General features: G+C 44.9%; 1 protein-coding gene across 5 annotated transcripts in view; it reads right to left on the reverse strand.

The window, feature by feature from the left end:
- Window positions 1-14,816, reverse strand: part of LOC138246071 (uncharacterized) — a 308,358-nt gene that overhangs the window by 73,688 nt on the left and 219,854 nt on the right. For all 5 annotated transcript variants that reach the window (XM_069200275.1, XM_069200274.1, XM_069200273.1 and 2 more), the window contains one exon: window positions 8,582-8,651. In XM_069200275.1, coding sequence (XP_069056376.1) covers window positions 8,582-8,651 — 70 coding nt within the window. The remainder of the gene's footprint in view (window positions 1-8,581; window positions 8,652-14,816) is intronic.

Consider the following 14,816-nt stretch of genomic DNA (forward strand, 5'->3'; position numbering starts at 1 on the left):
CTGCAGTTGCTGCTTCTGCCTGTTGCAAGGGGACAGAGACTGGACTTTGTTTAGCATACTTGCTTGAAAGGTATCTCCAAGGGCTTGGAGTAGAGCGTGCCTCCTGTTTTGAAGCCTCAGGGACAGCAAAGGCTTCACCACCCAGTTCTGCGTTTGCCTGCTATGGACTCTAGCTTGCCAGAGGGTGCCATTCCAGTTCCTGGCACCCTGGAATTGAATTTCTGGAGAAAAACCTGCCTAACAACGCTGGACGATGCTGTGCAACTTCATGAAGGACACCTCTGCCTGGAACTGTGACGCCGCATGCCCGAAGGCCGTGGACCTCACAGAAGTGGGACGACCCAAACGACCCTGCAGGCTTCCTGTTGGTGAAGCCGCTGATCCCGCCCGATTTCGGTGACTTCCGTGACATCTGATGCCATTGCAGCGCCTGCGGCCCTGTGATGTCATTGTGACCCTGTGAGGTACCCTCCAGCATCATGACTTCACCGGACTTCATGCCTGCCGCAACCAAGGGATCAACTTCGCAACCAATGCCGCTTCACCTCCACCTCTCTGCAGAAAGGACCTGATGACGCTGCACAATACCTCTACCCTTCTGCCCCATATGACCAGAACAAATGATGCATTGGATCCAGCGACGCCTCACTCCCCAACTCCGTGCACAACCTGTTTTCTACTTATTTGTTAGGTGACCCTGGGGGTCAAACGACTCCGTAAACGGAGCCATTGGCATTGCATTGTAGTAACAACTCCATCACTACGCCGCTTAATACCAACTTGCAGAATTTGTGCCTCTAGGCACTATTTTTGTGCGTTTAGGTGCTAAAGTCAAATTGTTGTGTATTGTGGATTTTTGTCATACTTTGTCTTGATTATTTAGATAAAATATTTACTATTTTTCTAAACCTGTGTTGTCATTTTGTAGTGTGTATCGTATTACTGTGTGTGTTTGTACAATTACTTCACACATTATCTCTGGAGTTAAGCCTGCCTGCTGATAGCAAGCTACCAAGAGGGTGAGAGGGGTTAACTGAGTGCGATTCTCCTTTACCCTCCCTAGAGTGAGGGTCCTTGCTTGGACATGAGGAGCACACTGACTTTGCGCCAAAATGTGCCTTTTGAATACCTTTCACAGTGCACACACAGAGACAAAGAGTTTCCTTCACTCGCATAGGGCCAGACCCCATTGCAAATGAGCTAACACCGCTTAAGATAGTGACAGCACTGTATATGCACTCATTCTATTAATACTATAGAAGGGGTCACCAACCCCAAGCCCCTGAGGAAAGAAAGTGCATGGACGCACCCGTTGCACCCTGTGGCACATTGTGTAACATGGTCTCAGATGTACATTACACAGTATCTAGGAATATTTCACATATATTCCAAAACTAGATGTACCCTGACTAGAATATATATCTTAGATTAGATGAGTTTTAAGTGCTTTCTTCCTTTTATGGAGTAAACATATGACTAGTGATTACATAAAAAAGACACTCCTGGCTGTAATGGTGAAGTCACTCAGTAAGTGTTATGAAAAATCTGTCCTTCACCCAGCCTAAGGCAGCATGCTTCAACATGGGGCCTCTACTCACAATGACATGATAAGTGCCAATGAGAGCTACTACTCGGGGTGCACTTGAGGTCTATGAAACTGCTGGGTTTCCTGCAGAGGTTAGACAGGTGCGCGGTAGGGAATACGACAGCCAAAGCCATGAAAGGAGTAGTGAAACTGTTGCAGTTGGCGAGGAGAGGTAAGAAGGGACAAAGAGAATGCAGTAGTCCTGCTGTCCTTAAAATACTAAGTGGAATCTGCCTTGTTCCCCAACAGGGGAGTTCCATCGAGAGGCATGTCCATCAGGGAGGACTGGGCGTCGCCCAAGAATCCAGCCGATTACAGCCATGCGAGTAGGTGAATGCCAAGGTGGTGCCTTTGGCCCTCCCAATGGAGTTGGTGGTGTTCAAGCCACAACAAATTGTGAACTTGGCTGCATCTTTGAAGTGTATGAGTGAGAGCAGGCAGTCATACAGTCTCTGGGGACACCGGGAGGACTTGTGCCACTGAATCTTAAAGGACGTGGGAGTAATAGCAGCTGGCATTAACAGACCTGAGGGCCAGGCTGGTGGACTAAAAACATATGTTTGACAAACATTTCCACTTGCTTAGATTCCCTATTTTGGAGAGTGGTAGGAAAGGTGTTAGGATTCGAATGTCTCATAGAAGCCTGCACCACAAGGCTGTAAGGTGATGGGTATTGTGCAAGAAAAGAAGGATCACCTGAAGCAGGGCGATGGCGCCTGGCAATTTGTTTATTGAAGTGTGGCCTGAGCAAGGTTTGGCCCATACTCCTAATAAGGGGTCTGTCAGTGCCTTGTTAAATGGAAGAAGGGGCTCAGAAGACATTTGCCCCAGTAGGAGGACCTCTGTCAATTCACTGGTCTTAACAGGCGTAGGTTGTGGCACCAGAAACAGGGTCAGAAGTGGAAGCTGGGGTCACAGTGTCCAGAGTGTTCTGACGGTGAACGGGCCAATAGTACTCCAGGTTGAAGGTCTCATGGCTGCTTGGGGCCTAAAAGCACACCAAAGGGAGTTGGAAAGGATCGGAAGAGCTGGAGCATGACAGTTTGGAATCTTTGCTCTGTTGTGGAATGGCTGAGATCTCTGGAAACTCACGCTAGTCCGTCAATAACGTTTTATTGGTTCTGAAATCGGAAGACTTCGGGAGAGAGTTTGGTATGTATGGTGCTGCCCCTGAGTCTGCTCAGGCTTAATTATGCACGTGGTGTAAGGGAGCAAAATTCAGGTCCGATTTCTTGTGCTTCTTTTTAGATTTCCCTGAAGATTTCGACCACAGCACATATCAACCTATTGTGCAGCTTTGATGGCTCTGGGAGAGAGAATGGAACCAGGACTGAACTTTAGACGTCGACTGCGACTTTCAGTGGTTACGACAAGGAGTCTTTTTGTGCTTGGTGATGTAAGGTTTTGCCTCACAATCCCTGGCAGCCTTTGAAGACATTAAGGGGCAGTAGCTGCAAGCTTTGGAGTTGTGACTCGACCCCACCACAGGACTATATGATGGGGATCTGCCACAGACTTCTACTTGCGGCAGTCCCAACATGACTTATATTGATAAGGTGGAGAATCTGCAGCTAGAAGTCTCTAATAGAAATCACTTTTATATAGACAGTTAATTGCTGCCAGTTGGGGAGACTGAAGCTTCCAATCCATCGTCTATGTTAATATTTGAAGCCAGGTGTAAATTGCACATCCAGGCAGCCTTTGTTTTGAAAGCCGGCCACTACTGCCTCTCAGGTCCTCACTCGGCAGTTCATCACGGCCAACAGGACAAAACCACACTTTCATTAAACTGTGGCAGCAGATATTGACAGCAGACTGGAAAGCAACTGTAATTTTGAGAGTAATGGTGGGGAGTCTGATAGGTAAGCAGCAGTGCTGTGGCACCCCCTTTGGAAGGGGGGTGTTATTCTATCTTTGTTACTCCCCTGAAGAGTTAGACTGGAAGCTCCCGAATGTACCAATGAGGGCTTGGATCACATGAAGTTGGTTCTGACATGTACACATTTGTCAATTAACTTTCTTTTCACCATAGTTTTGTGGATTTTAATGAATGTCCTTGTTTGATTGTATGGACAAATGTACACATTTGTCAATTAACTTTCTTTTCACCATAGTTTTGTGGATTTTAATGAACGTCCTTGTTTGCTTTAAAGGATTCATGTGCTAAAACCCTGCACACACTCAGTAACATCCCACGTCGAGACTAAAGATCATTTGCAAATGCATTATACAACAGATACCATGAGTAAATCTGCTATGTTTCTGTTTGTGAGTGCTTTGCTATTTAGATTCTGTAATCCACAAAAAAGTTGTAGAATGACGCATTTCCAATGATTTAGAAATACATCTGCATATTTTAGCAGCACTTTTGTGGTTGTTTTTGGTTTCTGCCTCTCTATAGAGCACTTCCTTATTCGATAAAGAGAATCTAGTACCTCATACTGAGAAAGATGAAATAGTGAAGAATATTTTTCAAAATGTCAGTTTTTATGTTTTCACAACTGGGTCATGGGCTACTCTTCTTGCTTTAACATATTTGAAGCGCTTATACGTCTGATGGGCATGATCTTCTTTTGATAAATTCTCCTTTCTAGCATTTGCTGCGGAAAATTATTTGGAAATCAAAATGCCTTTGCCCAGAAGAATATGATTCCCTAGAATAGGGTACGTAACTGTTGGACTTTTGCTTATGCAGGGTCATCCTCAGTCTTTTTGCCTCCTGCCTCCTATTTTTTTCTGACCTGTTGCTGTTGGCTTTTCAACTCTGAGGACTTTACCACTGCTAACCAGTGCTAAAGTGCATATGCTCTCCGTCTAAATTGTATATAATTGGTTTATCCATGATTGGCATATTTGATTTACTAGTAAGTCCCTAGTAAGGTGCACTAGAGGTGCCAAGGCCTGTAAATCAAATGATACTAGTGGGCCTGCTGCACTGGTTGTGCCACCCACATAAGTAGCTCTGTAATCATGTCTCAGACCTGCCACTGCAGTGTCTGTGTGTGCATTTTTACACTGTAAATTCGACTTGGCAAGTGTACCCACTTGCCAGGCCTAAACCTTCCCTTTTCTTACATGTAAGGCACCCCTAAGGTAGGCCCTAGGTATCCCCAAGGGCAGGGGGCAGTGTATGGATATGGTAGGACATTTAGTAATGTGGTTTATATGTCCTGACAGTGAAATACTGCCAATTTAATTTTCACTGTTGCAAGGCCTGTCTCTCTCATAGGATAATATGGGGGCTACCTTTAAATATGATTAAAGTGTAGATTCCCCTAGAGAGTAGATGGACATGTGGAGTTTGGGCTCCCTGAACTCACAATTAAAAAATACAAATTTTAGTAAAGTTGATTTTAAGATTGTGCGTTTGAAAATGCCACTTTTAGAAAGTGAGCATTTTCTTGCTTAAACCATTCTGTGAATACTTTACACCTAGCACTCTGAGGTTAAGCCTACTGCTCTGCCAAGCTACCAAGGGGGTAAGCAGGGGTTAGCTGAGGGTGATTCTCTTTTACCCTGACTAGAGTGAGGGTCCTTGCTTGAACAGGGGGTAACCTGACTGTCAACCAAAGACCCCATTTCTAACAGTAAGTTATTTATGTTGCTTTTTACAGCATTCAAACTGATCCTTGTGCGTTTTGTTGTTTTTTTAAAAGTGGTTATGTTGTTACTATTGTGTAAATACGTCTCACCAAACAAGACCGGCAAGCGGGCACAGCTCATTTGAGTATACAGTCATCCCTGTTGTGTGAACCACAACCACACACATGCACACAAACACTGCAGTGGATGGCTTCTTGTTTGGGAGGCTAGCTATCTTAGCCTTCTTACACTTGAAGTGCCTTAGAAACTGTTTGACATTAGGACATCCATATATGTGAACCTGTTCTCTCCCTCCTCTGCAGCAAACTGTCTCCCCCGCATTGCCATGCCCTGCTGTGTCCTCCCACATCCCTGAAGTTAGCCCAATCTCACCCCCTCAGTCGGCCTTTAGCACTCTGTCTGCTGCTAGTTACCACCTGCTGAAAGCAGTAAAGGGTCGCAATATGGCATACATTTGGGAATGACATGCGAAAAAGGGCCCATTATTCTCAAGTGCACATATTAATTCCCAATCCGGGGTTAATAACTTCTCATGTCCACTATTTTATTTGGGGGTACCTGCCAGAATCGGAAATTTCGCCCCTTCCCCAATCCCTGCACCAAATAATGGGCAGCTATTAATAAGGCCCCATTTTTCTAATCTTTTTCGCGACTGTAAGGAAATGCCTCCTTGGCATGGTTACCCCCTGACTTTTTGCCTTTGCTGATGCTATGTTTTGATTTGAAAGTGTGCTGAGGCCTGCTATCCGGGCCCCAGCACTAGTGTTCTTTCCCTAACCTGTACTTGTGTTATACACAATTGGCACACCCTGGCATCCAGGTAAGTCCCTTGTAACTGGTACCCCTGGTACCAAGGGCCCTGATGCCAGGGAAGGTCTCTAAGGGCTGCAGCATAGCTTATGCCACCCTGGGGACCCCTCACTCAGCACAGACACACTGCTTGCCAGCTTGTGTGTGCTGGTGAGGACAAAATGAGTAAGTCGACATGGCACTCCCATCAGGGTGCCATGCCAACCTCACACTGCCTATGCAGTATAGATAAGTCACCCCTCTAGCAGGCCTTACAGCCCTAAGGCAGGGTGCACTATACCATAGGTGAGGGCACCAGTGCATGAGCACTGTGCCCCTACAGTGTCTAAGCCAAACCTTAGACATTGTAAGTGCAGGGTAGCCATAAGAGTATATGGTCTGGGAGTCTGTCAAACACGAACTCCACAGCACCATAATGGCTACACTGAAAACTGGGAAGTTTGGTATCAAACTTCTCAGCACAATAAATGCACACTGATGACAGTGTACATTTTATTGTAAAATACACCCCAGAGGGCACCTTAGAGGTGCCCCCTGAAACCTTAACCAACTGCCTGTGTAGGCTGACTGGTTTAAGCAGCCTGCCACGCTCGAGACATGTTGCTGGCCCCATGGGGAGAGTGCCTTTGTCACTCTGAGGCCAGTAACAAAGCCTGCACTGGGTGGAGATGCTAACACCTCCCCCAGGCAGGAGCTGTAACACCTGGCGGTGAGCCTCAAAGGCTCACCTCCTTTGTTCCAGCACCGCAGGGCACTCCAGCTAGTGGAGTTGCCCGCCCCCTCCGGTCACGGCCCCACTTTTGGCGGCATGGCCGGAGGAAATAATGAGAATAACAAGGAGGAGTCACTGGCCAGTCAGGACAGCCCCTAAGGTGTCCTGAGCTGAAGTGACTCTAACTTTTAGAAATCCTTCATCTTGCAGATGGAGGATTCCCCCAATAGGGATAGGAATGTGACCCCCTCCCCTTGGGAGGAGGCACAAAGAGGGTGTACCCACCCTCAGGGCTAGTAGCCATTGGCTACTAATCCCCCAGACCTAAAACACGCCCTTAAATTTAGTATTTAAGGGCTTCCCTGAACCTAAAGATTTAGATTCCTGCAACTTACCGAAGAAGAGGACTGCTGAGCTGAAAAACCCCTGCAGAAGAAGAAAGAAGACACCAACTGCTTTGGCCCCAGTCCTACTGGCCTGTCTCCTGCCTTCTAAAGAAACCTGCTCCAGCAACGCTTTCCCCAGGACCAGCGACCTCTGAATCCTCAGAGGACTGCCCTGCTTCAAGAGGAACAAGAAACTCCCGAGGACAGCGGCCCTGTTCCAAAAAGACTGCAACTTTGTTTCAGAGGAGCAGATTTAAAGACCCCTGCAATCCCCGCAAGAAGCGTGAGACTTGCAACACTGCACCCGGCTACCCCGACTCAACTGGTGGAGAACCAACACCTCAGGGAGGACCCTCCGGCGACTTCAAGACCGTGAGTGACCAAAGTTGTCCCCCCTGAGCCCCCACAGTGACGCCTGCAGAGGGAATCCCGAGGCTCCCCCTGACCGCGACTGCCTGACTCTAAAATCCCGACGGCTGGAAAAGACCCTGCACCCGCAGCCCCCAACACCTGAAGGATCGGAACTCCAGTTCAGGAGTGACCCCCAGGAGGCCCTCTCCCTTGCCCAGGTGGCGGCTACCCCGAGGAGCCCCCCCCTTGCCTGCCTGCATCGCTGAAGAGACCCCTTGGTCTCCCTTTGACTCCCATTGGAAACCCGACGCTTGTTTGCACACTGCACCCGGCCGCCCCCACGCTGCTGAGGGTGTACTTTTTGTGTGGACTTGTGTCCCCCCCAGTGCCCTACAAAACACCCCTGGTCTGCCCTCCAAAGACGCGGGTACTTACCTGCTGGCAGACCAGAACCGGGGCACCCCCTTCTCTCCATTGAAGCCTATGCGTTTTGGGCACCACTTTGAACTCTGCACCTGACCGGCCCTGAGCTGCTGGTGTGGTGACTTTGGGGTTGCTCTGAACCCCCAACGGTGGGCTACCTTGGACCCCAATCTGAACCCCGGAGGTGGTTTACTTACCTGCAAAAACTAACATTACTTTACCTCCCCCAGGAACTGTGAAAATTGCAGTGTGTCCACTTTTAAAACAGCTAAATGTGTTTTTTGTAAAAAGTATATATGCTATTGTAATTATTCAAAGTTCCTAAAGTACTTACCTGCAATACCTTTCAAATGAGATATTACATGTAGCATTTGAACCTGTGGTTCTTAAAATAAACTAAGAAAAGACATTTTTCTATAACAAAAACATATTGGCCTGGAATTGTTTCTGAGTGGGTGTTCCTCATTTATTGCCTGTGTGTATGTACAACAAATGCTTAACACTACTCCTTTGATAAGCCTACTGCTCGACCACACTACGACAAAATAGAGCATTAGTATTATCTCTTTTTGCCACTATCTTACCTCTAAGGGGAACCCTTGGACTCTGTGCATACTATTCCTTACTTTGAAATAGTGCATACAGAGCCAACTTCCTACAGCGACCCTGCACAGAAAAAAAATTAGTTAAAAATTCTGAAATCTGACTTACCAATAAAAGACTGTTCGAGGATAAACAGGAAACTAGCCCAAAGTACAGCGCTGTGCAGAAAGGACATCCTCTAAAAGATCACAGGGGAGAAAATAAACAGGAAGTATGTTTCAGTGTTGAATAGTTTAGGCAGCGATGGTTACAAACTACATGAGAGAAAATATAATGGAATTATAAATCTTCGATTGCGAATCTTTTATTAAGTTAAATCTGCAGGGTCATTTCATGCATCTTGTGTAGCATAGCAATCACTGCAACCTAAAACAGAGGAAGTGATCAAACTGCATCGTGAGAATGAGTTCAGGCCCAGTGCTGGACGGTAAGCATGTCATTTTATCGACCTTGACAATGTAAAACAAGTTTGATGTGCTCTAACGTGATGGTAATTTGAGGAACTTGAACTAAGCAGTAGGAGAAATGGCTCTGGATGGGTTGGCCTGACGTTCTTTAAGTATAGCCACTGCACTATGTTGTAGCACAAATCTGCGCTTCTGAATGTGTGGTGTCCAGGTTAGCTTATTATCTAGCATTATGCCAAGGTACCCAAATAAGATGACACAATTGAAGCTCTTCTGTAGCAACCATACATTCCTCTTGAAGGATTTATGGGGTCTAATTTCCATGTATTTGTTTTTTTGCATTAATTTCCAAGCCTTTATCTTCACAGTATGCATCAAATTTGTTAAGAAGTGACAAAAGACAGAAGGCCCTTTGAAGTTTGTGAAATGAGAAGGGTATAATCTTCAAATAACAGGGCAGGTACAGGAATCTCTTTTAGCTTCGAGGAATTATTAGTACACTCTAGTATGAGATCATTCGCATAAAGAGAAAAAAATATTTGGTGCAAGCATGCAACATTGTCTAACACCCCTACTTATTTGTATGTGCTCAGTTAATTCCCTCTCAGGCCGTAGAGTACTTGTGCACAATTATCAGCATGAGGTTTTATCAGTTGAATTAAAAGATCTGGAGGAACACCTTGCTTCTTAAGAGAATCACATAGCTGCCCCTCTAAGTATTAAATAAAATGCCTACCGAAAGTCAAAAAAGGCTTTGTAGAGGTGGCCATCTCTCAGCTTAATATACTTCCAAATTGAAAAGATAAGTCTAAACACCTGATGTACTGTGCTTATTATTACCCAGACTAAAGCAAGCCTGATAAGGTGTCATGACCTTTTTGTTTTCCATCCATTCTAACAGCCTATTAAGAATTTGCTTAGCATAGACCTTCTTTAATGTATCCAGAAGACTTTGTAGTCTTTAGTTGGAGGCATCATGTCTTTCACCCATAACTATTTATTTGTTAAGCAAATTCACGTAAGGAGCCCATACTGATAAGACATGCAGTAAGAGGTCCCCTGGGATCTTATCAGGATGCAGGGTTTTTCCCATTTTAAAAATCAACAGGGCTGATATTGTCTCATCTATGGTTAATGGGGTTAATGTTTGCTCACCTCCATTCAAAAGATTGTTCTGCAACTAGTGTAATAATAAGGAAGAGGGATATTTACCTTCATCTGACCCAAACAAGCAAAGTTTTGAAAAAGTGATCAACCCAATCACTGGGGTATAAAAAGCATTCCCGCTCGACTTCATATTTTTTACTCCCTGAGCGATTATTTTAAAAAAATGTTGCATTATCCCCACCCCTAGCCGCCCCAATCAGATCCTGTCAATTATTGTCTTCCTACTTTCTTTTACCTGTAATTAGGGCCCTCTTGTAATGTGTATGTATTCGTTTTTAGAGCTGTAACAAAGAATATCTTGGCTAACCGGCAATCCTTTGAGTACCCAGGGTTTCTTAAAAGAGTCTTGGTTGATGCTTTCATCAGGCTCTTAGATGGTACTTAAGTTAAGTGTGGATTAATTCTCTCAACTAAACTATTAAGGATATTCACTACTGGAATAGTAGATAGTGGAAGATCAACAAAGGGAATCACACCTTTAGAATAATCATGACAGATAACCGTCAATGCAGCTATATCATACTAAAGCTTTGGCAACTTTATGGATCTATGGTTATACTTAATAGACCTGTATTGGAGTTCAACTCATCAAACAGAGAGCCAACAGTCGTTAGATGTAAGGGATAATGGTCACTCCCCTCCCTATAATCTATACTGAAGTCTACCATTTTATCCCAAAGGGTAACCCCTAGCAAAATATGATCTATTTTAGATCTAGTGATACCTCTCTTGAAAGTATGCAAGCTGGGAGTATCAGATTTAGATCTACTATTACAAGCTCCAAGACCATGTTCAGCAGTAAAAAGGGCCACAATACACAGGACTGTCTGGCTTAAATCAATCAATAGTATGCCCCACAATTCATCCTTCTTCTCAGTAACCAAGTAAAGACCACAGTTGGTCAAATCCCCCCATAATTACCATAACCTTTGTTTTTGTTACATTGAAAAAGTTCTCCAGAGTGGTAAGAATAGCCCATTCCATATTTTTCTGTTGGGGTCTAAAATAAATATTAAAAATATACAATATGCAACCTTTTTATGTATACATTCTTAACCCTAGGATATCAGGGGAATCAATGTTCAAAACTTAAATACGAACCTTCGATGTTAACTTAGTCCATATGACAAGATCCCTGCAAGCCCTACCAGAAAAGGAAGTCAAAGCATCCACATGAACGTCTTATAACCTAATTAATTAGGAAGCTGTAATGCCCAGATTTACTGAAGTAAACAAAGTTGGAATTGATCAATACTGTCCTTCTGGTTCAGATCTACAAGCTTTTGCCTTAAGCACACCACATTCCATTAAACCAGTTTAAGGATCTCCCTAGATTGGTTATTGTCTACAATAAGGGGCACAGTACCAGAATCCATATCATTAGGATAGGCTACTGGGCTATCACTACACATATATTGTGCCCTTCTGGTTCCCTTGTCAGTATTCAAATGAGGGACTGTCAAAGTGAAAAGAGTTAGAGGCAAGTGGCACAGTATTCTGCTCATGCATCACAGATGACACAAGTCAGTCATTAGAGTCCAAGTTTGACACTGCCTTGTCCACATTTGATAACATGTCTGTGGCCCTGTCAAGGGCTACTCAAATCATATTAGGTCTATTGTTAGTTTGTGTTATGCTCAATGGTGCTGGGATGGATTAATTCTTAAGATTCCTATCTCGTAATCATCTTAGCATGCAATGATTTCATCTCAATAGTGTAGTTGTTTGCTCCAGCAACGCTGTCCTTAATTTCACCGAAATAAGGCCATCCACCGTTTCCTGACCTCTCAAAAATAATCTAACAGTGTCCTTGTTGGACCTGGCTCTGTTTGCAAGTTTATCCCCAGACGTTTTGCTTTTGGCTCCTATTTTTCTGATCCTCTTTTTGTTGGTTCTAGGACTCTGGGCACTTTACCACTACTGACCAGTGCTAAAGTGCACATGCTCTCTGTGTAACTTGTGATTCGGATTGATTATTACTGATTGGCATAATTGATTTACTTGTAAGTCCCTAGTATAGTGCACAATTTGTGCACATGGCCTGTAAGTCAAATACTACTAGTGGTCATGCAGCACTGATTGTGCCACCCACATAAGTAGCCCTGTAAACATGTCTCAGACATGCCATTGCAGTGTATGTGGGTGCAGTTTTAAACTGTCATGTCGACCTGACAAGTGGTAAGGCACCCCCTAAGGTGGGCCCACGGTAGCCCCTTGGGCTGGGTGCAGTGTACTTAAAAGGTAGGACATGTACTGGTGTGTTTTACATGTCCCGATAGTGAAATACTGCCAAATTTGTTTTTCACTATTGCAAGATCTATTTCTCATATACGTTAACATGTGGACTGCCTTGAAATATCTCTTAAGTGCCATTTCCTATTGGGAGCAGATAGGGATTTGGAGTTTGGGGTCTCCAAAGTCACATTTAAAAAATACATTTTTTAGTGAAGGTGGCTTTTAAAATATGTGTTTGAAAATGTGACTTTTAGAAAGCTGGAATTTTCTTGCTTAACCATTCTGTGCCTCTGCCTGGCTGTGGAATACAAATCTCGGTCAGGATGACAGTTGAGCTGGTTGTGAATTCACTCTAGCTGGTCAGACAAAGGGAGCTGAGGTGTGCCCTACATAACCTGATGGGCCTTCTTGAGATAGAGTAGTGAGAGGAGTTGTCACTGACATCTGGCTAGGACTGTGCCTGTCCTTTCACAATGCTGTCTCCAACCCCTGGAGTACGTCTGGAGCCAGGCCTGGCAATGCAGAATCTTGTGAACAACAGTGACTTTCCTTTGCAGTTTGCCTGCATCAAATGCAGAAATTTGTATAAGTAGTGGACCCAAAACCCTAGACCTTTAGAACATTGATGGATTAAGTAAAGACTCTGGCAAGAAGAAGAGCTTGAGGAGGAGTACTGCCCCTGTGCTGTGTATGCTTTGCTGGGTCGTCCTGTAGTTGCTGGTTCTGCTTTGGAGAGGACAAAGACAGGGCTTTGCTGTGTATTCTGCTTGGAAGTTTCTCCGAGGGCTTGAACTAAACCTGCCTCTTCTTATGAAGTCTCAGGGAAATCAAAAACTTTGCCTACTAGCCCCTGGGTTCTCGTGCTGAGGACCCTGACTCACCAGGTGGTGTCCACTCCAGTTCCTGGGCCCTTGGGAGTGGAAGCTGGCATAAAAACAAGCAGAACCAGAACCCACAGCGCTGCCTGGCCCTGTGCCCCTTCCTGCATTCAAAGCGGTGGTCCCAGCTGAAGTGCAATAACCACGACCAACGTTGCTGGCCCGATGAGACCATAGTGCCTCTGAAGTCCCACGACACTGTGAGCCCTCACTGCTGTGTCACCAACGTCCGTGACACCCATCTCCTCTGCGGCGCTGGTGTGGCCCCATAGTATGACTGTCACCATGTGAAGTCGCCTCATCACGTCCTGACCTGCTGGAGTCATCGACTCCGCTGGATAGTCAGGAACCAAAGCCTGACTGCCAATGGAACTTCATACTCACTGTCTCCATAAAGAACCAATGCCTCACCTCCGTAAGGAACCAATGCCTCACTTCCTGCACTGCAGCATGGAACCAACGCCACCATGGCTCCAGCGATGCCTCACCTCCCCGACTATGTGCTACATTTTTGACTGTGCCTCATTTTGAAGGTACTGTACCTGAGGTCCACACAACTCCATGACCAGCACCACACTCACTTACGAGTGGAGCTGGACTGTTAGGAACGACTCCATTATGACGCCATGGTAGCACCAGTTGGAGCTAATGTGTTTCTAAGTGCTTTATTGGGATTTAATCTTAAAAAATTCATAGCTTTGCTTGTGTATATTGGCTTTTTGTCGCTTTGGTCTATTTTTGCTTAGATAAATATTAGCTATTTTTCTAACCTGGTGTGGTGTCCACTTGTAGTGTTTTCACTGTGTTACTGTGTTTGGGTACAAATACTTAACGCATTGCCTCTGGGATAAGCCTGACTGCTCGTGCCAATCTACCAAGGGGGTAAGCAGGGCTTATTGGAGGAGTGTGACTCCTTTACTGTGACTAGAATGAGGGTCCCTACTCGGACAGTGTGTAAACTGACTGCCAACTAGAGACCCCATTTTTAACAGTCCTTCTCTCCATTATTACTCAGAATGTGCTCAGTTCTTAATATGTTGACCCTCACTAACAATAGGCACTGGTGTTCATGCCTTATACAATGTCTAGCTTTGTTTATTAGTGAGTCATCATCTTCTCTTGTATTCTGATATACTTTTGGGATATTTGTTAGATATACTATATATCCTGTACTTTTCAGGGAGATATGTTGACTGACTCAAGTAGCTGAACAATGACCTAGGGTTGTGGAGTAGCTCATTTTACTATTATACATTTGAAAGTGTGCATCTTTAAATGATCCCTCTGGAAAAGATCTGGAGTAGGAACATTGTTTGGCAAAAATTGGGTATTGATTAGGTACATTATGGAGTCTTGGTCCCACGTTAAGGCTAGCCTCTATTCTTTATCCCACTGCCAGGCCCTGGTACACTAGGGCCTATCTCCTGTTCTCTTCTATAGTTGTTTCTCACTAGTCCTACAGATGCACACCTTGGCCTACAAATTAGGTCCCTATTTGATACTCTCTGGGGCTGAGCTGTGTCAGTGTTTACTTTTGGTGAATCAACAATCGGTGCTTGACTAAAAGAAGGTAAAGGATTGTTGCTAGATCCCACCCTCTGGACTTGAATACTCAACATCAGAGCTCTCACCAGCCCTTTAAGTCCCCTAATCTCA

This window comes from Pleurodeles waltl, chromosome 7, assembly GCF_031143425.1.
Source record: "Pleurodeles waltl isolate 20211129_DDA chromosome 7, aPleWal1.hap1.20221129, whole genome shotgun sequence".
Taxonomy (NCBI): domain Eukaryota; kingdom Metazoa; phylum Chordata; class Amphibia; order Caudata; family Salamandridae; genus Pleurodeles; species Pleurodeles waltl.